The 24,884-nt window shown below is 58.9% G+C and overlaps 1 protein-coding gene across 4 annotated transcripts in view; it reads right to left on the bottom strand.

Moving 5' to 3' along the window:
* Positions 1 to 6,236: 6,236 nt before the first annotated feature.
* The window catches only part of IL2RB (interleukin 2 receptor subunit beta), a 28,923-nt gene continuing 10,275 nt past the window's right edge, over positions 6,237 to 24,884 (bottom strand). The window contains exons 2-10 of one of the 4 annotated variants that reach the window (XM_054696050.1): positions 19,446 to 19,566; positions 18,939 to 19,056; positions 18,419 to 18,500; positions 16,178 to 16,286; positions 14,684 to 14,832; positions 13,532 to 13,691; positions 12,946 to 13,069; positions 11,526 to 11,610; positions 6,237 to 8,743 (exon numbers count right to left, since the gene is read on the bottom strand). In XM_054696050.1, the coding sequence (XP_054552025.1) occupies positions 7,997 to 8,743; positions 11,526 to 11,610; positions 12,946 to 13,069; positions 13,532 to 13,691; positions 14,684 to 14,832; positions 16,178 to 16,286; positions 18,419 to 18,500; positions 18,939 to 19,056; positions 19,446 to 19,533 (1,662 nt within the window). In that variant the 5' untranslated portion in view covers positions 19,534 to 19,566 and the 3' untranslated portion in view covers positions 6,237 to 7,996. Of the gene's footprint in view, positions 8,744 to 11,525; positions 11,611 to 12,945; positions 13,070 to 13,531; positions 13,692 to 14,683; positions 14,833 to 16,177; positions 16,287 to 18,418; positions 18,501 to 18,938; positions 19,057 to 19,445; positions 19,567 to 22,066; positions 22,138 to 24,884 lie in introns of those variants that run through there. The other 3 variants (XM_037513623.2, XM_054696051.1, XM_054696052.1) reach the window with 3 other exon arrangements.

Here is a 24,884-nt window from a genome sequence, read left to right as displayed (position 1 = left end):
GTGTTAGGTGTGTATATCAGTGTGAAGTGTGTGTGTGGAGCGTGAGGTGTGTGTGGAGTGTAAGGTGTGTGTGAGGTGTGTGAGGGGTGTGTGTGGAATGTGAGGCGTGTTTGCGACATGTTGCCATGTGCACTGAGGAACAGGTGAAAGGGAGAAAGGTTGCTGTGTGTACCTACCATGCAGCACCTCGCATGTGTCACTCATGCATGCCAGCGTAGGCCTGCACTGTCCTTTAAGGTGTCTGCTGCAGGCCTGAGTATCCCCGGGTGAGCGTGGGGGTAGGAAGGTCATGTGTGTCCTCAGGTTTTGTCCATCGTGGTGGGTGTGGTGCCCAGGGAACCCCAGGCAAGCCCTGTGCAGTGACCCCCACCTCGGGGCCAGGGGGCTGGGCTGGGGCAGGAGGTAGCTCCGGGTTTCTGGGTGGGGACCACCATTCCCTCACCTTCTCCTGTTTCAGCCCCCTGCCCACCACAACCTGGGGCCAAGGCCCAGCCTACCTCACCCCAGCTCTAGCAATTTCTCCTCCTCCATCCAACCCTGTCCCCACCCCTCCTCCCACGCCCCCCAGTCCTTTAGAAGGCAGAGCACCCCAGGCCCTGGCCTAGGCAGGCAGGTGCTAACAGTCTGAAAGGCAGATCTTGCTCAATCACTGTCCTCTGTACTTGTCGGCCACCTGGCCTTCGGCCATCGATCAGCCACGGCCCTGGGGGGCAGGGCCTGGTAAGGGGGCGGGCAGAAAGCCAACTCCCCAAGAACTCGGGGGTGGGGGTGCAGGCAGCCTGTTCTGCCATGGAGCTTCCCTCTGTCAACAGGGCAACAACAAGGCCTGGATACCCTTGTCCTCTAGAAGTAACACACTCACACAAAAATAGGGGACAAAGACCTCGCAGTTCCCTGGAAATCTGCATCTCACCCTGATGCTGTGTCCTGGCCCCCTCAGCCCACTCAGTCTCCAGAGAAGCCACCTGGAGGCCTGGCCATGAGGCTTGAGGGGGGCACAGCATACTTGACCAGAAAGGAGGCACAGGCCTTGCATGGACAAGTGACTAGGCTCTGGTGGGAGCTGGCAGTCAGAGAACCTGGGCAGCATGCCAGTCCCTCCGCTGCTTGGTGACCCGGCAGACATCACATCAGCTCCCAAGCCACCACCCCTGACCCGCTGAACGGGATGGTAATGCTGGGCTGGAGAGGGCCGAAGACGAAGTGGGCCTGACTCGCCCGGTACCAGGGAGGCGTCGGGGCTGGGAGGGCGCCCTGCCCTCGCCTCCATGCCAGGGGTGTGCTGACACCGTCAGGGTGGCTGACACTATGCACGGCACCCACTCTGTGCCAGGCCCGAGCCCCGCTCTACGGAGATCTTACTGCCCACAACAACCCTTTCTGTGGACGCCATTTTTAACCTCCACATGCAGAAATGAGGCCCGGTGAATTCAAACTCATGTATTTGCTGCCAGAAATGACCGTACCTGATGCCTGTCACCTCCAAAAAGAGGAATTAAATCTATTTTATAAATTAAATCTATTTAGTTTACAGGTCGCCAGTGATCTGAGAGAACACCAGACATAACCCTGGGAATTGGTCTGACATCTCTTTCGCTGGCTGCTTCATAGTGAGCTTCACAAAGACAGCCAGTCACAGTGAGCCAGTTTGTCACAACAGCCGGTCATGGTTGATGTTCCTGGATTGGGCACGTTTAGCCCCCAGAGTTTCTTATCCCCCTCCGGGCCATCTCGACCCAGGTACGCCCTGGCCTGCTGAGCCTGGCTAATCAGCATCCATGTCCCCCACTCCTTTGGGTAATCAGGGCAGGAATCTCAGTTCCAAGCTGGAGTTTTGGTTTAACGGAAACATCAGGCACCTGTGCACGTGCGGCCTGTGCGGTGAGTGTGAGCAGATTCCAGGGCCAGCTGTGCCCCTTCCCGACCCCCCAGCTCCCGCATATTCACCACCCAAACCTGTGGTCCTTTTCCACCTCCCGTCACCTCCTCCCAGGTCTGTACCCCTCCCTCCCTGATGCCCACCACTCCTAGACCCCTCACCCTCTGCCCAGCGCCAGGTCCTGGTCTCTGGCCTCTACCGATGCCCCTGGGCAGAGCCCCCAGGCCCCTGGGCTGCCCCTCCCTGTTCTTTCCACACGTTCACTTCTTTCCTCTCGACAGTCCTGGTAGTTCCCCCGTTCCCAGTCAGAAAGCTGAGACGGAGAGGTTTTAGGCATTTGCCCAAGGTCCCAGCTGGTAGGTGGTAGACCCGGGCTTTAACCCAGGCTGCCCAGCGCCAGAGTCAGTGCTTCAACCACCACACCTGCCACCCCGAGGGGGCCACTGGGGTCTCAGGGCAGGACGGCCCCAGCGCTATTCACTCCTGCACGCCGTGGAATCTCGTGAAGGCGCACGGTGAGCGAATGAATGAACGACTCTAAAACACTTGCTTCCTCTCCCAAGAGCCATTCCTGACCAGCAGTATCCCAAACTGGCTGCAGCGCCCTTAAGCGCCTCTTGCTAGAGCCCATAAGGTGCCCATCTCTCCCGCCCCGCCACGTTAGGAGCCCTCCCGAGCTGGGCATTTCCAGCAGAGGTTGCGCTGATGGGGCGCTGGTTGGTTTCCTTCCACGCAGGGCAGGTGTGGTTGTGGGTTTAGTTGTCTGCCCTCCACAGTCGCTCCCCTTCCCGCACGGCTGCCCCAGGCCTCCTCTCCGGCTGCGGCCCGCACGGCAGCCGGCACAGGTCCTGTGTCTCCCACCGGCTCCTCCCTCCCCTCCACATCCTGGCTTCCTGGAATTCAGATGGGCCACCTCTCTCCCCCACTCTGTCTCTCCACTCAGCACTTCCTGCCTTGCTTTCCCACAGCCCTGCGTCACCCCTCCCCGGGCTGTAATGGGAACAGCGAGTCTGTCGTGCCTGTCCGCGGCAGTGGAAACTATCTCTGCGCAAGCAGCCAAGGGGATGTCCCGGGGCTGCCACGGGGCAGGCCGCGGTCACTGGTACTGAGCTCAAGTTTAATCAACAACCCAACCCCCAATCCCACCCCCCATGAAAGAGATCGTGGACAGCAGGGTGTGGGGGTGGGAGCCCAGGTTCCAGGCCCCTCCTGCCCCTTCCAAACACGCTGCGTGTCCTGGGACATGGGGCCGTCCTCCCGCGGCCTCCTGTCCTCCTCTGGACAGAGCGCATGGAGTCGTGGCCACTCCTCTCTTGCAAGGCGGCCGAGAGGCTCGTGAGCACGCCCTTTCGGAGCAGCGGAAGCGCGCCTGGTGCCAAGGACCACCTGGTTCAAATCCTTGCTCCACCTGGGCCAGCAGAGCAGCCTCAGGCCAGTCAGCCCCTGTGTCCTCACCCTCTTGTCTGAGAGGTGGGCAGATGTGGACCTCCCTCGTCCCCCATGGCCTGTTCTGAGGATTAAGCGACTTAATAACACCGTGCGCTTGTTAGACCAGGGCCCGGTGCGGGCGCTAAATGCAGGGGCAGGATGTTCCACGGGGCCTCACAGGTCCTCAAGCCCACAGGGTGCCGTCCTCACTGCCTGCGGATAGGACCCCAGTGGCCAAACAGTGGTTGCTCATCCACAAAAACAATGACTTTCTCTCACAAGACTATCCCCCGCCTGTTTCCAAAGCCTGCCGAGCTCTGGCTGAGCCCCCTCACTAAAATCCCCCACACTCCACCTTCCTTCTTCCAGCTCAGAGACCCCGCGTCTCCTCACCCGCTACTGCCCAGTGACGGTTTGTGCCAACGTGGCTCCGGCTGCTTCTCTTCGTGGTTATTATTATCGCTGTTTTGTCCCCAGAATCTAGCACAGTGTCTGGCTCACAGCAGATGCTTATAACAGAGGTAGCTCGGGAGAGGCGAGCGGGAGGAAGGAATCTACCCCACTTGGAAGGGCTCAGAGGGTTCCCAGAAGTGCAGAGACTTGGGTGGGTCCCCAGGGAAGCGTAGGAGCCTGGGAGTGGAGTCCTTGCTTCGCACGGCACCGTGGTGCCTGCCCGCATCCCCACATGCCCTCCCCCCGCCCAGCCCAGCCTTTCACTCGTGCAGTGAAGAGCATGAAGGCCCAGCCACAAGCCACGTTCCGTGTGACACCTGAACCACAGAATATCAGGGCCAGGAAAGCATTTAGAAATCATCCAATCTGAATGCCCCATTCATGCATGGGGAGGCCAAGGCACGAGAGCAGAACGGCCCCGCCTGAGGGCCCCCAGTTATAAACCATCACAGCGGGGCAGCGGGCCATTGTCCTCAAAACAGAGAGAGTCACTGCAGTTTAGGCAGGGGTATGGCGGGGTGAGTAAGACCACCCTGGCGGGACTCAGAGGGATCAAAGGGGCGGGTGGCTGGTGGAATGTGGCTGCGTTTTTTTGATTGCTTCTCAGGAAGCTTAGAATGAGGTTCTCTTCCCTTTTATTATATTTCATTGACTTGATATAACTGTCTCCCCCGCAGCCTTGCATGTGGAAAGCACCAATGGCCCGAGCTTGAATGCCGGCTCTACCAACCATCGGCTGGTGTCTTTAACCTCTAGAGCCTCAGTTTCCTGATCTGCAAATTGGAGAACATAACACCTGCCTCACAGCGTCCTTTTCAGGTGACGGAGGACGATGCTTGGGGAGTGCCTGGCAGTGTCAGGATAGAATTGTTAGCGTTCTTGCCACTTTTCTCTTCCTTTTTTTTTTTTTTTTAAATATTTGGTTGAGTTAATCATTCTTTATTTTTTTTAAGATTTATTTATTTATTTATACAAGCACTGGGTACAGTCAGAAGCGCGGGAGGGTGAGAGAATTCACGAGAGCCAGAGCGGGGAACAGAACAAGCAGACTGACGAAATACACTGCTGAGGGGAGCAGTGGGCATGGCAGGAGAGGTCTGCACACCAAGTGGGACCCTCGCTGGCTGCCGGGGATCGAACCAGCACTGCAGAGGCTGTGGGCAGCTTCCCAGCCCAGCGCTCAACCGCTGCGCCACCAGGGGAGGCCCACCTTGCCACTTCTCAATGTGCTTCCTGACCATGGGTGTTATGCAGATGTCAATAATTAGGAGGACAGTGGCAGGTCACCCATCCCAGTCACGGACTGTTTCTATCAGACTTCTCCCCTGGCTATTAGGACCTGCTTGGAGAGGGAGCCAGCCAGTAGGGGGAGAACATTAGTACGGAGGAGATGCAGACGTAAAGGGACAAATACAGCTCAGTAAATTGGCAACCAGACTAGCTGGAAGTCCTCTCATCCCTCCTCCCTTTCTCGTATCCCCTAATCTGCCTCCTGTCCCCCTTCACTTTTCTCTCCACACCTGCCAGCCTCTCCAGGTCCCTCAGCTGCCTGGTCCCCAGCTGGTGCAGCTCCTCGTTCCTGCAACCTGACCCAGGCCAGCCCATACCCCCTTCACCCCTCCCACCCCTGTCATCTGCACCCTCCCCGGACATCCCTGTCCAGGGCCAAACTCTATCCACCCTGGGCACGTCACACTAGGGTTTCTGGCCCATCAGTCCGTCTCTGCCTGGTATAAGGCAACCCTTTAATTGGCTCACTGCCAGCTGGTGACTGTCATTGGGCATGGTGGTGACAGCTGGGTTCCCTGGACACACCTGCTCATAGGGCCCTCTCAGCTTTCCAGTCTCCATTATCACAGTCTCAGCTGTCCTCCCTGGAAAACTGGACTCTGGAAAAATAGCCTCTATCGTGGAAGGAAGCCGAGGGATTATCTGATGCAGAGTTGGCAACAGGTGAGCGCTCAGAACCTGCCTACAGGATCTAAGGCTGCACTCCTCTGCAGGGAGAACTGTGATCCCTTAGCAATGTCTGCCATGCGTGTGCAGTCAGTTAGCAACGTCTGCCATAAGTGTAGCTTTATGGAATACCAGAGACTGCCTCCCAGGATCTGGCCCAACTTCTCAGAGTCAAGGGCACTGGTGAAAAAATTGTGTGTGTGTGTGTGTGTGTGTGTGTAAGAGAAAGAGAGAGAGATACTTTCCCATAATACCATAAGATTGTGCAGAGGGTGCTAGATACACAATAAGATAGATCTGACTCCTATTGGTGAAAGCCTGTTTTCTTTACAGTCCTTTGGCTTTCTCTGGACATCCCTGCCCGGGGCTGGCGTGTCTTCCACAGCTTTCTCAACATCGCCTTTAAACAAAGTGACAGAACAGACCCCTCAGCAGGCAAGCAATCAAAACATTTTGTCTTGTTGTCTTGACTTTTCACAATTACCTTTATTTAAAGTGAATATCAATTTTCGGTGTACAGAAGAAATAAAAAGATTTTTCTTTAAATAAAAGTATCAAAAAAAAGTGAAATGATTTGCAAAGACTCTTGGGTATAAACCATAACAGAACGGCACATACAGATCATTTAAAAACAAACCAACACATAATACAAGTAACCAGGGCTTGAGACATGTAACCTTCCCCATAGCCCTTCAAGGTGAGACCGACTTGCCGAGGAACTTCCCGGTTTGCCTCAGGACACAGAGCCAGGGTGTGAGTGCTCAGACGGGGTCTGGCTCAGGCCGGACCGAGGGGCCTTGCCAAGCAAGACACACAGCGTCGTGGGGCAGGAGGTGGGGTGTGAGAGGCTCTGACAATGATGCTCTTCTGTGGTGAGGATCCAAGACGTAGATAACCTCGGGAAAGGGGGGTTTATTTCAGTTTTCAGGGAAACAGGATTCCTGAGTAAAAGCCCAGTCACCATGGGGCAGGAGTTTCTGTGTCGGGAGCCAGGGCCCCCTGTTAACAGTCCTCAACTTCTCTCCAGCATCTCCATGTGCACCAGATCTTCGGGGTGCCCCTGCCCTGGACTGAGACACAATTTAATCTGCCTGCTCAGGCCCCACCCCCCTGACTGAACAGGGCTTCTGTGCTAAGCCACCTCATAGGCCTCTGGTCAACCTATTGGAGGCTTGTGCCCAGCTACCAGCAGGGTCTATAAGTGTGGGCGCAGTGGCCTCACTGCTCAGTTGGCTGGGGTGAAGTCCCTGCCCTTTGTGGTCGTTGGTAGAGGGGAGAGGTTGTGACGGACATCACAAGGGTCATCAGTGTCTGATTCAGAGGGGCGGGCAGTGAGGGGGGTGGTGCGAGCACCGAGAAGCAAGTGGAAGGCTGCGTGGGTGGGGCAGGACTGCCCGGCAAGGGGGCGAGCTTCCCCCTGCAGCCGGCATGCCAGAGCCAGTGCCCACGCAGACCTTCCTGAGTCTGGACTCAGATACACTCAAGGCACCAGGGACCTCCAGTGCGGTGGCGGCGCCCCTTGTGTGAAGGCAACCTGAGTTATCTGCGAAGCCATTATGGAAAGATCCAGCTAGAGTCCACTTTGGGGGAGATTCATGCCCACACTGAAGCATAGCATGAGGGATGCCTAGCCAGGCTCACCGGGGTCACAAGAGACCCAAGGGGGTAGTGAAAAGTCTCTCCTGGCCAGCTGTCCGGTGACCCTGAGAGCTGGTCCCTCCAGCACTGAATCTCCAGTTTCAGCACCCTCAAGGAGACGTGCCCCCCAGGGGGAGCAGAACTGACACGTGAAGGGTGGCAGAATTCATCACTCAGATGAGCGAGGAGTGAGCACCCCAAGTGCAGAACAGCTTGTGCAAACAAGGCCCCAAGCGGTCGGCAGGACCCCTGGGAGGCTCCAGAAGCGGACGTCTCCACGCGATGCTGGAGGGCCAAGGGCCAGGCGAAGAAGTGGTGCGAGGTCCGGGAAGAGTCTTGGTAGGGTTAAACAGGGGCAATCCCACGAGAACTCTCCCTGAAGAGAGCAGCTTCTCAAACAAAACCTGGGCGCTTCCAGGACTGACGGGGGCAAGGAAGTCACAGAGCCACCTCCCCTGCAGGTCCTGGTTGGGAGCAGCATGGAGGGTGGGAATGGAATAGCTCGAGTGTGCGGGGTTGAGTTAGATGCTTTGGGTAGAGACACCCAGTGGCTCAGCCACAGACAAGCCTTGAAGGCAGAGTTCCCAGCTGTGCCCGGGACAACAGCGGGCAGCCACCTGCCTCCCAGCCTGGAGCAGCTGTCTACGCCGAGTGAGCCGGGTCTTGATCCTGGAGCTCTTGGAGGGATAGGTAGGCATCGGTGTTCAGGGTCAGGCAGGAGGTGGGGACCCTGAGCTCACCTTGCCTGGGAGGGCTGACCCAGGGGAAGCCAGGCCTTTCCCCAGAGTCGGGGGCAGGGACCTCATCTTCTGTATCCCCCAATGCAGGCCCCAGGGGCGAGTGAAAATCCACCAGGTCAGGGGTTCCTGGATTGAGAGGCCCCAGGGGCTGGGGGACCCAATGTCTGGGAACCCCTGCCTGCAGGGAGGGGGGCAGGTTCTCTTCACCAGCCCCAGTGCACTCCGGGACAATAGGCAGGGGAACTGGGCCACCAATGAGACTGGGGGAGAAGAGCAGCAGGTCTTCTCCGGGGGGGAAGGTGCAGTAGGCATCGTCCTCGCCCGGCAGATGCGGCAGGGGCGGGAGGGGAGACCCTTCGGGTGTCTCAGGCCTGCCCTCGTCCAGCTCTGTGCACGGGTCATAGGTGAAGTAGACTTGACAGGACTCAATCTCCAGCGCATCCGGGAGGTGGAAGAAGAAGTAGCCCTGGTTGGTGAAGCAGCTGGTCAGCGAGTGGCCACTGGGCGAGGGTGAGGGCACCTTGTCCTGCTGCAGCCAGAGCAGCTGCATGGGCTTAGTGTCCCGGTCCAGCACCTCCAGTGGGGAGATCTCGGGCACCTGGCCGTTGGGGCTGAAGGAGGAGGAAGGGAAAGGCGAAGAGAGCCACTTCTGCAAGGAGAAAGATCAGGGGGAGGGTGAGTGGGATGCCGGACACTGCCTTCTCCTCCTCCAGCAGGCCACGCAACACCGCCTCCTCTGGGAAGCCCCCCTGATTGCACCCCCGACCCGTGCACTGGCATGGTCACCGTCTGGGCTGGCCCCAGGAATGTGTTTTCTTCCCAGTCCCCACGCAAGCCTTCCTGGCTCACAGTAAGTGCTCAGGGAAGATGCTGGTTCAGTGTGGGGCAGGGTGGTGTGTACCTATTATGAGCCCGGTACTGCTCTAAGTACAGGGACGTAGCAAAGGGGGAGCCCCAGTGTTGGGCACGAGCGTGCGAGTCAGCCCACCCAGGCCAAAGCAGAAAGGCCCTCCGAGCCGTCGTGTTCACGCTGCGGATGCCCAGCGCTGGGTGAGCCCTGGTCCTGATCACACAGCCGGCTATAGTGGGGACCCCGACTCCCCACTCACTGCCATGGAGACCCCTGGTTGGAAGCTGATGCCCCTCCTTCACCCCGCCCCCCCCACCCCCTCCCTGCAGAGAGAACCTTCCCAGCTCTGGAGTCCAGCGGGCCCCGGGCTCTGCTGGGAGAGGCAGATTCCGGCCCTGTCCCTGCACTCACTAGCCATGTGACCCCAGGCCGCTCACTGCACCTGTCTGGGCCTCAGTTTCCACTGCACTTAGCCCCCTCTTTCTGGACCCTCTTGCTGCAGCCAGCAGGGAGGGGTCGAATCAGAAAATGAAGGTGGGATGCCCAGCACAGGCTGTGTCCCCGAGCACGCAGCAGGGGGCAGCAGGACCCCCAGGGCGGTGTGCGGGGAGACTCAGGTGGGACACTTGAGAGCCACAATAGCCCTCTGCCCTGGGAGCCCTCAGCAGCTGGACTTTCCCAGCCCGGTGCACTTTCCCAGCAGTCCCAGCGCAGGGCCTGGGGCCCAATCAATCGGCTCAGACAAATGAACGGACCGGTGGAGACATGTCCTGCTTCTCCCTCCTGGAGCGAGTTCCCGGGGCAGGACTGCGATGTCACATGCACGCACACATGCATCCACACACATACACTTGTGTGCGTGTGCACACACGAGCATATATGCACGTCCACACGCATGCGTGCACACACACATGTACATGTGCGCGCATATGCACGTACGCACACACGCCTCACAGGAGAAAGTCTGGAAGAGAGACAGCGAGGGTAAACTGAGCATGGCAGCGGAGGAGAGCAAGCTAGGAAGGGAGAGGTCGATGGGGTTCTGACACAGAAGGGGGGGCGGGGGCAGGGCCAGACAGCCGCGCTGAGCCCGTGGACAGAGGGGAGGCCAGGCCTGCGGTTGGCACTCGTGTGCCAGGGCTCCCCTGGGCCCCTCAGGTGTGTGTGGTCAACCACTTCCTGGACCTGGGCTCTGTTCAAAAAGCAGGGGGGAGGGGACACAAGGAAAAACCCAGCTCTCTGTCTCTCTCTGTTTCTCTCTGTCTCTGTCTCTGTCTCTGTCTCTGTCTCTCTCTCTCTCTCTCTCTCACACACACACACACACACACACACACACACACTCCCAGGTCCATGAACAGGGCAGCAGGCCTTGGCACCTTAGAGGCAGGGGTCCCGGGGAAGAGATGCAGAAGGGGGGCCTCTTGGTCAGCCCCAAGCCCCAGCCACACCGTGCATCCCCAGGGGCTCTTTGGGATGCCTCCTCCTCAGCCTAGGTCTGGCCAGGCATCTAGATCTAGGGTGACCTCGGGCAAAGATGGGGTAGTTCACAGCTTTCCAGGAAGGACCCCACTCCCCACTCCCACTCAAAGCATCCTAGAATCAGGACTGCCACCTGGAAGAGGTCTGAGGAGGCACCTAGTCCAGCCTGCACCCAGCTCCCATGCAGTAACCCCTTCCGCTATGTGGCTCAGTCAGCCAAGTGTTGCTTGGATGCCTCTCTGGGTGGGGGCTCTCTGCCTTTAGGACTGAAGGAGGGATCTTAAGGAGACAGATTCCCTCACAGCAAGAGTACTGCAGGTCAGCCGTCCCTAGTCTTGGGCGTTTCCAAGCAATCCCAGAGGGGCCCTGATCAGCCCTGACAGAGAACCCCAAAGCCAGCTCATGGTTCCAAGTGGCTTCCAGCCCCTAAGCTACTCCTGACCTCCCTCCACCCCCACCTCATACCCCTTAACCATCTAGGGAGCCTGGAGTGGGTGCCGGGTGCTAGAAGCAGCCCGCCGTATCCCCCTCCACCTCGAGGCTACCTTCCTGAAATGGATGTCTCCTGGGGGAGGGGAGGCAACTCTAAGCAAAGTTTGGAGAGTAGCTACTACGAGGTGGGCGCTGGAAAATGGGCCTGTTTGGGAACCAGGGCTTTGGGGCAGGCCAAGGGCAGCACCGTCCCTGCGGAGCAGGTCTGTGTAGCTCGTGGAGGGGAGAACGTGGGCAGCAGACTGACTGCAGGGGTGCTAGCACTGACTGCACGCTGGGCAGCGCTGTTGGGCCACATGCATGGTAACACCACCTGCCCTCCATTTTACAGGCAAGGAAACAGCACAGAGAGGTTCCACAATTTGCCCAAGTTCACACAGCCAGGAAGTAGTGGAGCCGGGATTAGAACCCAAGCTGCCTGGCTCCCACAGGAGGTGCCACTCAGCCTGAGAACAAAGGTGCCAGCTCTGGGAGAGGGCCCAGCCTGCCCACTTTGCATTCTGTCTCCTCTACAAGGTGCAAAACCGCTCCTGGAGCACCACCTCCCCACCCCTCACATGCCCTACCCTCTGGCCCGCTGCCTTCCCGCCATCCACCTGCAGGCACCTACCTGGAAATCTCCTCCATGCTCCGAGCTGAGCTTGGCAAAGAACTCTGAAGGGTCTGGGATGTGACACTTCAGAGCCTTCTTCAGCCTGGACGGGGGAGAGGGGAGGAGGGAAAGTTGGTCAGAAAGGAAGGGGACCATGGTGTCCTGCCCTGAGCCCCTCAGCTCTGAGGGCACGCACAGAGCCCCTCCATATCTTTCATCCATTTGGTCAGTCTTGATCACTAAAGGAGGGGACTGTCCCAGGCGCTGGGGACACAGAAAGCCCAACAGAGAAGGCCCCTGTTCTCAAGAACTGACATGTTAATGTGGAGACAGACACAAGTCACGTGTGTGACAGTATTATTCATTCTGTGGACAAAGCAGATGCTATTCAGAAAAAGCTGTGCCTGCGGGGACCCGAAGAACCAGAACGGAGGGAACCAGGAGGACAGAGCGGGGAGAGGCTACGCGATCAGGGTGGCCATGGACGGTGGTTCAGGTTGTGCACTGCACATGGCACTTGGGTTTTTCTTTGGGGAGGGATGTCCCTGGGGGCTTCATTCTAGCCCATGCTCTCCTTGCTAACGCGAGCCCTCCAGTAGTTGTATGCTTCTGCCTCCCTGGGTGCCAAAGCCCCAGAAAGCCTGGCAGTGCCCAGATTGCCAGCCTGCAGGCAGCCCTCTTCCCGACCCTCTCTGGTCTCTTGTCATACCCGCCTCCCCATACTCTCCTTCCTTCCTCCTCCCCACCAGGGCCTCTGTACATGGTGTCTCCTCTCTCTGGGATGTACTGCCATCCCCTCCACCTGCCTGGTGAGCGCTTCCTTCAGATTTTGCTAGATGATCACTTCCTCTGGAAGGTTTCCCCTAGTCACCCCTCTGCCGAGACCCTGTCCCTTCTGTCTGCTTCTGACACATCTCCTCTCTTCCTTCACCATCCTCAGCACATGTGTGATCAGCGTTTGCCTTCCCCGCCAGGCTGTGAGCCCATGAAGTGGGCCCCTTGCTTGTGGCTTGCCCACATGTCCAGCACTCGGCGTGCCTGGCATGAGTGGGCTCAGTTAATAGGGGAACACATTAATGAATGCCCAGACCCAGAGGGACTCACCGGGCGCCCCTAAACACACAGACAGCAGACACATGTGCACGCACGTGCACACACACACACACGTGCACACACACATCCTCCAGCCCTGGGGATACTGCTTTTGAAGGGTCTCCATGGGGCTCTCCCAACACTCCCCTCAAGCTGGTTCCAAGGGGTCCCAACTTCGGGGCTGGGTCCCAGGGAAAGGTCAGGGGCCGGGCAGGCAGGGAGGATGTGGGGAGAGCAGAGGGAGCACAGGTGTATCCGAGCAGAGTTCCAGCCAGGACCCAAGCTTCAAGGGGCACATGTGTCAAACCAGCACTGGGGGCGGGCGGGGGGAGGGGGCGGTTCTTACCAGGGCCCAATGTAATGGCAGTTGGCCAGCAGGGAGACCAGGAAGACAAAGCACAGGCTGATGCCGAGGCCCACCATCACGTGGGGAAACCAAGTGTAGGCCGGGATCTCCTTCCCAGGGGCTGCTTGGCGGTGAGAGAGGCAGGGACAGGGGTTAGAGAAGTGTCCCCACGAATCCTGTCACTCCAGCACCCCCATCCTGGACCTGCGCCAAGGAACAGGTGACCTCTGACCCTCCACAGGGTGGCAGCTGTGTGCCCAGCAGACATGGGATACCGCAGCCCGCCCTGGGTACCATGGTACCCACTTTACAGATGAGGAAACTGAGGCTGGAGTTTGCAGTTTCGGGCAGAAGAAAGTGAAAAGTCTATCTGACCTCCCACTCACTTACAAGGTCACGGTCCTGCTCCCATGTCCCTGTTCCCATCTGTAAAATAGGCCCAGTTGTGCCCACACTGCCCACCCTGCAGGGTCACAGCTGGTGAGTGCATGGTAGCAGGTGACCATGCATGTAGCTGAGCACTGCACCCCGACCCAGGCCTCCCCGCCAGCATCCCCGGAGCCATGCCCAGTAGCCTTTCCTGTACCTTCGGGCCTTGTCCTGAAGGCCAGGGGTTGGCTCCAGTGGCTCCAGATCACATATCTGCTAGACTTGACATGCACCTGGAGCTCGTATGGGGTGTCAGGAGTCAGAGTCTCCAGGAAGATCCATTGCTGGTTCTGCTTGATTTGCATCAGGGAGACCTCCTGGCAAGAGACAGGGCTGTCAGAGCAGAGGGTCGCCACTGCCTACCTCACCTCCTGTGGCGGGAGACTGGGCTAAGTAGCACTTTCTTTTCTGCCTCCAACCACACCCCCTCAGCTGTACCCCCATCCTACCTAGGCTCCCTGACTACCCAATGGCCTCCATCCCAAACCCCAGGATCATACCTTGAGCCTCCTCTTCCCCACATCCCTGGCTGGCAGTCAAGCTGCCCCCCAGCCCACTCTCCTCCCAGGTCTGGGCCCCCGCCACCTCCACCTCACAGGCCCAGAGCTAGTCGCAGGCCTCTGCTTGCACCGGCTCTGAAAAAATCTATTCACACCGCCAGAGAGGCGGTTTTCCCACCTCCTCCCCTCCGCGTGCTCATTACGTTGTTCCTTTCCCCAGAGACACAAGCAGCCTCTCGCCCAGACAGTGGCTGCTTCCTCTGTTTGGAAAACCCTCCCTGGATCTCTACAAGGTCAGCTTCTTCTTGACCCTCAGATTTCAAGCAGTCTTCCCTAGTTACCTGAGTCTGGAGAGGCCTGCCCCAACCCCCAATGAAATGTGTGGTGGCATTTCACTGTCTTGATAGCACTGATGGATACCTGCATTCCCAGACTGCCCCTCTCCACCCATGTGAATTTCCTGAGAGCAGGTGTGTCATGACGCCCTCCTCCTCCCCCAGCCCCCAGCACACGGCAGGTGTGCAGAAAATGTTTGCTGAGTGGGTGAGAGAGCAAATAAACAAATGAGCATGTGCATGAAGAGGCCCATGGTCCTGACCGTGTGGATCTGAAGGGTGGGGAGGTGGCTTCCTTTCTGTCCTGCCAGGGAGTCAGCCCTGGATCTGACCCTGGGTGGGGCCCCTAGGGTGGAAGGGGGCATGTGAAGGAGGCGGAGGCAGGAGCAGACAGTAGAGGAGTGGGGGGCTGCCTGGGGGCCGCTGTGGTAGGAAGGAACAGTCAGGGCAGGCTGGGCCTGGCCAGCTACTCACCTCCCAGCTCTGGCCTGGGCACCTCAGCCGGACCTCAAACTCTAGGGTGTCTTGAAGGTAATGGGAAGACAGTGGGACCTTCCAGGTGACATTGCATCTGCGGGGCTCTATGTGAGTAACTTGGAAGGAGGTGGGAGCCATCAGGCGAACTGGAGGAGGGAGAGAGAGGAGGGAGGTTTGGGGGACACTGGGCCATGACGCAGAAATGATAAAGCTGAGATGAGCGATCCTCCTCCTTTGCCTCTGCTCCCCGTCATGCCCCTGCCCCAGAAAACCTCAGGCCATTGCTCAAATATCCCCTATTCCAAGAAGCCCTCCCTGACCACCCACCACTCTCTGTCCCATCACCCAGCTTACTTTTCTTCCCATCATTTATCACCACCTGGCATATTACATAGCGATTTTTAAGTCTTTGCTCATTTTCTGTTTTCCCCTCCAGACTGCAAGCTTGCAGAGGGCAGGGGCTTTGTTCTGTGATGCCCCTGAGATGCCTGGAACATTACCTGGCATATGACAGGTGCTTGATTCCATAGTTGCTGAATGAATGAATCAAAGCAGGCTTTCTCTGCACTCAGAACTGGAGAGTTTCACATGGATCATTTCAATTTAATTTAATGGGATCTCCTTAATCTTCTATGATTACGCAATTTTATGATTCTGGAGTTAAATTGATATGTTTTTATAATTCTGAGACTGTAGAACTACACAGGTAACGCTAAGTGAATGTTCCTGGAATATGTGCTAAACAGCTTCTGTCTGGGCTCGCAGACTCCTTACATCGGCAAGTGCTGCAGTAACTGATTATTCCCATTTTACAGACAAGGAGACTGAGGCTCCAACATGTTCAATGATCTGCCAGTCAGATGACCCAGCAGGGCAGGGCTGCATTTAGAGCCCTACCTGGACCTCACCCTCTGCCCTACTTCTTCCCAAGTGACGGCCCCCAAGGTCTGGAGGAGGACAGAAGAGCAGTAGGTGGGGCTGGGCACTCAGTCACTCAACAAACCTTTCCTGAGCACCGCCCAGGTCAGGCTTGGGTTTAGGTGCTCAGAACGGAGACAGGGATGGCAGAGTTCCTGCCCTCAGGTTGCTCACAGCCCAGTGAGGAGACAGTCCCTTAATCAGAAAGTGGCAGCCAGAGCAGAAGCCAGAACGAGGAGGTGCCAAGGGCCGTGAGAGCCTGGGAGGCTCCTGGAGGAGGCAAGGGGGTTTTCCAGATGGGAGACCCTGCTGAGAAGCGAGAGCCCGCGTGGCAGAGCTCAGAGGCGGGGATGGGCACACCGTGTTCAGAGACCTGGGCTTTGGAGCAGCGGAATCCAGGCCACAAGGGGAGGAGAGCTGGAGGGGAGAGCTGGAGGGGAACCCCCCACACACACACTCAGGAAGGGTCCTGAGTGGCCTTGAATGCCAGGGCCAGGAGCACAGAAGTACCCAGAGAGGAAGACAGGAAGGTTGTGCCGGCCCCATCATAGGCCCCCCAGAGCCCTCACTCACTGTTTCTGAAAGGATCGAAAAGCTGCGTCAGGACCATCCTCGAGGGCCCCTCGTGGTCGCACATCAAGGTCAGGTTGAGGATGTCGGCCGCGGTCAGACTCTGAGAGTCCTAAGGGACAAGAGCAGAGAGGTCGCTGTCAGCAGCAGAGCCGGGAGGGAGGCCTGTGGACAAGCACATAGGAGACAGCAGAGGATGGGGGGGGGAGGGGGACCCACACTGCACAAAGCTGGCCCCTTTCCACCATGTGCCCACCACCATCTGACACAGGGGTTGGCAAGTTTTTTCTGCAAAGATTCAGCTAGTCAATTGTTTCACTTGCCAGGCCCTGTGAATTCTATTCACCCCTGTTGATGTCGTGGGAGACCAGCCATAAACAACACTTGAGCAAATGGGTGCTGTGCCAATAAAACTTTATTTATAAAAACAGGCAGCAAGATGAATCTCATCCATGGGCCATGATAGTTTGCCAAGCCCTTTCTAAAGTGAAGTGAGCTGCCTGGGAGGGAGGAGGTTGCATGCCAAGAGGCATGCAAGCAGAGAGCGCCCCAAAAGGTCTACAGTGCAATGGTACCTGCTCAACAAATTGGAGGGTAAAAGTTTCCCCTCCTCTCCCCAACTCTTCCCAGCCCCACACTCTGGCTTTTCCAGAAGGAAATGTCAGGTGTTGAGCCTCTCCTTGGGCAGGCACTGCTCAGGCGCCTTAGCATTTCTTTGGCTGATTCTCCCTGTGGGTGGGAAAGCTGAGGCTGGGTTGGTTTAGGAACTTGCCCAAGGTCAAGCTTCTGGTCACCTGGGAACTGAGGCTCCAATCCAGGCCTCTGTATCCAAAGCTCCACAAAGAGACTGCAGCCCTGGCCCAGCAAGCCCCCTTGCACAGGGAGGTCTGCAGGAGGCTGGGCTGGTGCAGGCCCGCCAGGCTCTGTGCTCGGGGCCTGGGGGGGGGGGGGTTTGGGTCCCAGGAACAGCCCCTCTGGCCTGCTTCAAGCCCCGCTAAGACCAAACCTTGAACCTGATCACCCCAGAACTGGTCAGTCAGGAAGCAATTCCTCCTGTCCCGCAAGGGCCTTGCCCAGACGTCTAGCTGCTGTGGGGGTCAGGTTCTCCCAGACAGCAAGAGTGCTGTCATCTCACTACTATTACGCTGTTGCCGCTGCAGAGACACGGCCAGTATCCCTCCTGCAGGTGCTTCCTGGATGCCAAGCCCTTTTCATAGATTATCATCTCACTCTTGTCAGCCTGGGAGACGGCACTATTCTCACCTACGGTGAAGGAGACTGAAGCACAGAGAGGCTTAGGGACTTGCCCAAGGTCACCAGCAAGGAAACTCTGGAGCCAGGCTGTGAGGCCAGGCTGTCTGCAGAGCTCATGGGATAGACATAGCCTGTGGTTCCAGGGCCTGCCCCTCTGTCAGCCACACTGTGTGACCCTATTTCCATATTCTCCTTCCCTTGAGAAAGCCTCTAACCTGATGCTTGGCGGTAAAATATGGTCTGGGCATCCCTGGTGTCACTGCTGGCTGAGGCGAGTTTGACAGACAAGAATTTGCTGTGTGCCTCCAAGGACACGCCCACCTCTTCCCGAGGCAGCCTCGTGCAAGGGTAAAAGGCCCGGGCCAGGGTCCAAAAGGCCTAGGTTCAAAGCCAGCTCTGCTGCTGCCTGGCTGTGTGACCCTGAGCAGGGACCACACCTCTCTGAGCCTCAGCTTCCTCATCCATGACAAGGGGGGCTGGTGCCCACCCACAGAGTCATAGGGACCCGTCTAACGACAGCGTCAAGTGCATGTCGGCTCCGAGTGGACCCTCAGAACAACCTTACAAGGTGGGCGCCATAATTCTGCCCATTTCACAGATGGACGCTGCCTACCGTCACCCAGCTGGTAGGCCCTGGTGCCGAGGCCAGAACCAGACTGTCCTGCTCTGGAATCCACTCTTGACCCCACACCACCCTGCACTTGCCAGACCTCAGGACTAGTCAGACGTGGTGGTAATTATTCCTACTGGGGGTCCTCCCCACTTGATTCGGGGTACAGCAGGAAGCTGGAGCAGAGGCAGGTGCCTCGGGCTGCAGGGAACCCCGGCCCCAAGGTCACATCAAGCCTCACTTCTGGCCTTCAGACATGCGCTCCTTCCTCTACCGGCCCCTCAGTGCAGCTGCTGGCGGGATGGGCCCAGCTGCCCCACTGGAAGGGCACGGGTCTCACCCCACCCTCTCGCAGGGCACCCCCCACCCCCAGTACTCACATTGTTTTCTGACAGGATCAGGTTACAGATCCAGGAGTCAGGCCTGGCCAGCTGCTTCAGCTCGCAGGTCTTGATCCATGGCCTTTCAAGGCAAAAGAGCCTCCTTAGAAATGAGGAAGGAAGGACCAGCCCCAGGCCCTTCTCAGACGCCCCACTGGCCCTGGGCATGGTCAGCGAAGCCAGGCTGTACAGGGGCTCCTGCCGGTCCCCTACCTGCTCCCCACCTCCTCCCCACACCAGCACCTTCTGGCCCTCCCGGTCCCAGCCTGGTCCCACAGCAGCCAGGTCAATCTAGAAACTCAAACCAGTTCAAGACACTAGCCCTGCCATTGGAAGCTGCAAGTCCCCCGCGGGCTGGAAGGTGCAGACCAACCCTCCACCGGCCTAGGAGGCCCATGGACTCGCCCTCCGCTGCCTGACACCTTGGAGCTTGAGATGCAGGATTTCATGAGCCTAAAAGTCAGTGGTTAGAACATCCCACCGTCCCGAGAGGCTGTGGCATCGCCAGGCCCACACGCACCGTTGGTTTGACTTGGCGTAGATTTTGCAGGACGAGGCCTGAAGGCCCCTAGTCTGGTTCAAGACACAGGAGACGTTGGCCCTGGAGTTGTAGAAGCACGTGAGCGAGGAAGTGCCTGCTGGCAAAACGAGGGGCTGGCTGAGGGTGCCCGTGCACTATGGGCTCCCCGACCCCTCCTCCCAGCACCCCACACCACCCAGAGGAGGAGGTGAGCAATCCAGTGGGCAGGGGAGGGGTGAGTGGACCCACTGCAGAAAGGAGGAGACTGAGCCCAGAGCCCGCGAGGCCCCACAGGCAGGCCAGGGCAGGGCAGGCCACGCACACAGCCAGGCGGGATGAGGCTGGGGGCTCCTGATCTCTGGGCGCCTGGCTGCTGCCCCCTCCTCTGTGCCTTCTATCTTCCTGAGGGACCTTCAGCCAAGAGGCAGGGGCCCAGGAAGGGATTCTGGAACAGCCTTGGCCTCCTCCCTGAGGGACAGCACAGCTGTCCAGATGTCAGGTCCTCACCATTCGCTGCTGTGAGTGCCCCAGGGAGGGCCAGAGTCAGGAGGAGGATGAGGGGGGACAGGCTCCAGGACAGAGTAGGCACCGCCATCACAGCTACTGGCAGGACCCGGGGAAGGGAGCCCTGGAGGTAGGAAGCAGGGAGAGACGCGAGTGAGCACCCGCCCTGTGTCTGGCCCTCGCTGCCCCCTCAGTCCCCATAGCAGCTCAGGGCCTTTGCACATGGTGTCCTCCTGTCCCACAGCCGCGAGCACCCTTCCTTCAAACATTCAGGGACCCATACACCGTCAGAGCGGAAGGGGCTCCCTGAGCAAGTCCAAACCTTTCCTGGGGAAACTGAGGCCCAGAAGTGGAAGCATTTGCTATGCCCACATAGGGGAGCTGGCAGAGACCTGCCTCCTCTCTACCCTGCTGATCCCTCAGCCCTACAGACATCCTTCTCAAGAGGCTATTGAGGCCAGGCTCTACTTCAGACAGCAATGGGAGTGTTTACTGGAGAACCTCCCATCCCCACTTTTGGATGAAGCCAAGGAGATGTGGCGTTGGAGCCGGAGCAGACCGCCCGAGCCCAGGCAGCCCCCGGGAACTCCTCCGCATCTTCCCACGACCGTGACAGTGTTCTGATTATGTCAGGACAGCACCCCAGGGTGCGCTGAGGTCTCGGCCGTGCCAAGCACTTTAGCACACCAGCTGCAGGGGGTGCTGCTCGTACCATCCCCTTATACGGGTGAGGAAACTGAGGCGCCAAGTCACCCACCTGCCAAGATGACATGCACGGCAGACGCAAAGCTGGGATGCCTTTCCCGGGCTCCATCCCAAACCCCATTCCAGGCACAATCTCATGCCCTGAGGGTCCCCACCCCAGGGGTTAGGACCCAGTGGGGCACAGGCCACCACCTCCTCTGGATCCCCCCATCCTGCAGCACAGGCATGGGTTGGGACCTCACGGGTGCAGACGAGCCCAGGGGCACTCGCCAGCCTCTCCTGTGCCCCTTCCATGCTTGATGGTGGCCCTGGGGTACAGGCATTGTCGGTCCCTTCTGGGGTACTGCCCAGTCAGGTCAGGCCCAGCCAGCAGAGCAGCCCCATCCCAGGACAAAACCCCAGGGTGAGCGGAGGAGGAAGGAGCAAGATCCCAGGAAGATCAAGCCAAGGTGAGGGGGAACCGAGCAGCAGCTGCCGGCACCAGCCCCCCATCCTCCACCCCGCAGCCAGCGTGTGCAGGGAAGCGCAGGGAGAGGGCTCAGCCCCCCCCAACCCCCCCACCCCCCACCCCCAGCCCTGGAGGCAGAGGCAGGGGTGGCGCTGGCAGGGCTCAGGAGGCCTCTGAGGGGGCACCCGCCAGCAGAGAGGGAAACTGAGTCTCAGAGAGGCTGAGGAACCTGCTCAAGGTCACGCAGCAAGGAAGGGGCCCAGCCTGGGGGAGGTGAGCGAGACCCTGGAGTCCCGAGCACCCTCCCCCGGGGTTCTCACGCACACCCACACACACGCGCCTGCCTCGCCTGCAGCTGCCTGCACGCCTGACTCACCGGGCCCGCCGCAGCGCGAGGTGGGTGCTGCCCGGGGCCGCTCAGACTCAGATTTCAGCCGAAGAAGCAGGAAAAGGAGAGATGGAGAGAAAGACCGTGTGGGGCGGGGACTCGGGGAGGGGAGAAGACGACAGGTGGTGACCGTGACAGTGACGGCAGCAGGGGATGACTAACAAGCCCGCTCGCTCGCTGTGCCCAGGCAGCCGAGGCCCTGGGAAGCTCGCACCCCCCGAGCCAGCCCCAGGAGCTGGTACTGTGATGAGTAAGGGCTCCCGCTATGAGTAGGACCGACCTTTTCTCGGACGAGGAAACAGAGGCGGGAAAGTCTCTTGCCCAAGCTAGAGGGTAGAGCCGGGATTTGAACCCAGACAGGGGCAGGCTGAGACCCCCGCTGGGGCTTATGTGAGGGTCCCGGGCATGAGGTGGACTGGGGGGGAGAAAAGCAGTAGCTCAAGGGTAGGAGACACGTCCCCCAACCTCTGAGTGGGATGCCTCCCCCAAGTGCCCGGAGACGCCACTGACCTGCTCTGCCACGCCGTGGAGCCAGGGCCAAACCAGGACACATACCGCGGGGTGCGGCCTCCAGCCCAGTGCTCCCAGGACCACCCCACAAAATCCCTCACTGCCGGGCTGCGGGGGTCTTGCTGTCCTCCCTCAACCCTCACGCCTCCTGGGGAGCTCTCCACCCAATTCCTCTACCTTTCATTCATTCAACAGGCTCTCCCTCGCACCCCAGCGCCCGTCCTGCACCGGCCTGTCGTGGGCGCCGCCAGCCAGCCCACCTCCTCCCCCCAGCACAGCACCCTCGCCCCAGAGAGCCCCCAGCCCTCCCTGCGGGAGTCTCCCTGATGGGAGACCAGCTGTCCTCAAGCCAGGAGCCAAGAGACTGGCCTGCCTCCCGGCAGGGATTCTAAGATAAAGTTGGGGTGAGGGCCTGGAGGTGGACATTCAGACCAGCAGGCTGAAGGGCTGAGTTAGAGCTGAAAGTCACCCATGACCTTCACTCCAGCCCCCTGGCTGGAGACAGTGCGCAGGAAAGAGCCCGGGGACCACGCAGGGACCAGGCAGGGCTGGGGCAGGGGAACAGGGTGTCACCTGGCTGGGACATGGGGCTGCGGCACTCGCTCTCCGGCTGTCTCCGACGCTGGGACTGTGGCCATCTCCCCGGGCCCCACTCCTGTTCTGACCCAGGTAGCAGATGACTGATGGGGTCGAGACTAAAACCCCAGGGCCAGCCCACTTCCTGTGTAGAGTGGAGGGGTAAGGCCTGGGGTGGGGAGGCAGGGAGCACACTGGTGAGCATGAAAGCACCTAGGGGCCAGATAAAGATCTCCCTCCTCCGCTTAGGGGGCTGGGGGGCACCGTGGGTGTTGTGGCAGTGCAGGCAAGCACACAGTCGCTCTCAACTAGATGCCCTGCTGCACGCAGGAGTCTGACGGGGAGGAGCCCCCTCCTTCGCCCTCCTACACCACCCCCAAGCCCTTTGCACAGGCTACCTCAGGCCTCCAACACCTTCATCCGGTCACACACACACACCCCCAACACCTAAGCCTCAAAAACATGTGAGGCCGGCTCTCCTTACTCTTATCCCACCCATGTCTCCCAACCACCCTTTTTACCCAGCCTTCCAGAAAGCTCCTTATTCAGCGAAGCATTCAGAGGACACTTTTTTCCAAGCTTTGGGAATGACTTGCTGACTACTTACTGAACATCCTAGAACCTTTCTCTTCCTCTCAAGGCATTGTTCCGCGTGTGTTATTAGTTTTTGTTTTTGTGTTTTTGGGCAGGGGAGGATCAGCTCAGATTTCTGTTTCGTTTGTCTTACTGAGGAAAGGTCACAGACCTCTTGGAAAGATGCACTTTACTTACGTGAAAGGGTCCTCCCTCTTGCCCTACTTTAGCGGCCCTGCTTCGGTTGGGGGGCTTCTTGTACGCTGCTGACTCCCTGAGAGCAGGGAATGGGATGAGCAGGAGGGTGCACTGCAAAGCTCCTGCCTGCACAGAAGCAAGGACACGGGGTGAAGACCCTGAAGGAGGATCAGGTCCAGCTCCCTGCCGAGGGGAAGGTGAACGCAGGCCAGAGCCGCAGAGAAGTGCAAGACCCGCCCGAGGCTTCATGGAGGCTGAGGGCCTGGCCCCCTGGGCATCAGCGTGTGGGCTGTGAGTGAGGGGGTCCGGCAGGTGTGTCAGAGGACGGGACCACAGGGCTCTAAAGCCCCTCTAAAGCTGGCTGGCAGTGACCCCAAGTCCCCTCGCCCTGGAACCAGGCTTCCTGGCTGCCAGAGAGGATAATAAACACAACCACCACAAAGACAAGAATAATGGGCAAGATTCATTAAGCCTGGACTATTTCTGGAAACTTCTCTGGAAGGCTGGCTCTCCCGGGGAGGACAGCTGGGCAGGACAGGCATTCATTGCTGCTATTGTGGCAGATGGTCTATTTCCTGCCCTGATACGTGAGTTCACTTAAAACTTTATAAAGCACATATAGAGAAAAAAATTCACCTCCGGGCGAAGCCAGAAACTGTGGACCCAGTTTGTAAGGAGCACCCACTGCCGACAGTGTTCACTCTGTTCACTGCATGTCACTCCCAGGCTCGCACTAGGACCCTGTCTTCACTCTGACTTGTGCCAACCCAGACCCCGCAAATGGCGCCTCACTCCCTTGCTGTGCCACCGCCTTCCACTGCACCACAGCGTCCCAGCCAGGATGAGCACCAACTGCCTCCCTCAGGGAGGCCGTGGGCCTGCCTGCACGCACTGCCCAAGGCTTCCAATTCCTCTACCTTTCATTCATTCAGCAAACATGTCCTGAGCACCCAAGGGGTCCCAAAGGCACAGAGAAGCCCGAAGTGACCAGTCCTGAGAACAGGTCACTGGCTGGGGCCCCAGGACAGGGAGGGAGGAGGGGCAGCTCCAGCCGGCCACCGCCTGGAGGGGGACCAGAGGGAAAGCAGTGCAGCCGTCACCAACTGAGGCTGCTTGACAGGGGAAGGGGCAGCCCCCCACCCCAGGCCTGGGGATCCTCCTTTTGAGAAGGACACGCTAGATAGAGAGGCAGAGAGTAGGCTGAGCTGAGCTGGGAGAATGTCCTCAAATCCTCCACAGAAAGCCCCACAGCTGTGGGGGAGGTTTGGGGGTACACAATGTGTCCCCATTGTGCCCCTTCCTCTTGGCCATCCAGGCCAAGAGGACTCCAGCCAGGCACACAGGGCTCCCCACTTCCACTCGTGGTCCCCTCCAGTCTCTTCCCCACCCAGCAGCCAGAACAATCTTTCCCAGACTCAAACCAGGTGGGTTCACTGCCCCACCCGCCTCAGAGACATCCCACTTGCTCCAGCGCACTGGTAACAGACTCCAAGTTCTCATCTTGTCCTGAAAATCCCACGCGAGGTGGCATTGGCGCTGGCCCCCAGCGCAGGCATTCCTGCCGCCAGCAGTCAGGCCGAGCTCCACGCCAGGGTTTGCACACACTGAACCTGCCCCTTCATTCCCATTTCACAGGCGGGGAAACTAGGCCTCACACGTCAGCCAGACAGCAGGCCTAGAACCTGAGTCTGGCTGACAGAGACACCAGATTCTCTCTGAGGTGAGCTGAGGAGAATCCAGAAGCTTGTCTCATGGCAGGGGCCCGAGAGATCATGTAGGCCTGCCCAGACTTGGCCTGAGGAGTTACGGGGATTGGCCCAGGCTCCTCAGCAGGCCCCTTCCACTCCCAGCACCAGAACCACCAAGCACATCAAACCCGTTCCTATAACCGCCTCCCCTGCACCTCCCCATCCCTTGGCCTGCTGTGAACCAGCATCCCTGAACCTCGGCTCTGTGGTCAGGGCTCAGCTGCCACTGGACCCGACCCCAACCCAGGGACCTCACTGCCGAGGGTGTCAGGGCCAAGCTTCTCTGGGGGTCTGCT

This window comes from Talpa occidentalis, unplaced genomic scaffold (genome assembly GCF_014898055.3).
Source record: "Talpa occidentalis isolate TD23 unplaced genomic scaffold, MPIMG_talOcc4v2.1 talOcc4.16, whole genome shotgun sequence".
In the NCBI taxonomy this organism is placed as follows: domain Eukaryota; kingdom Metazoa; phylum Chordata; class Mammalia; order Eulipotyphla; family Talpidae; genus Talpa; species Talpa occidentalis.
Note: the sequence above shows the minus strand (reverse complement) of the source record. Positions and strands in the feature narration are given on the sequence as shown.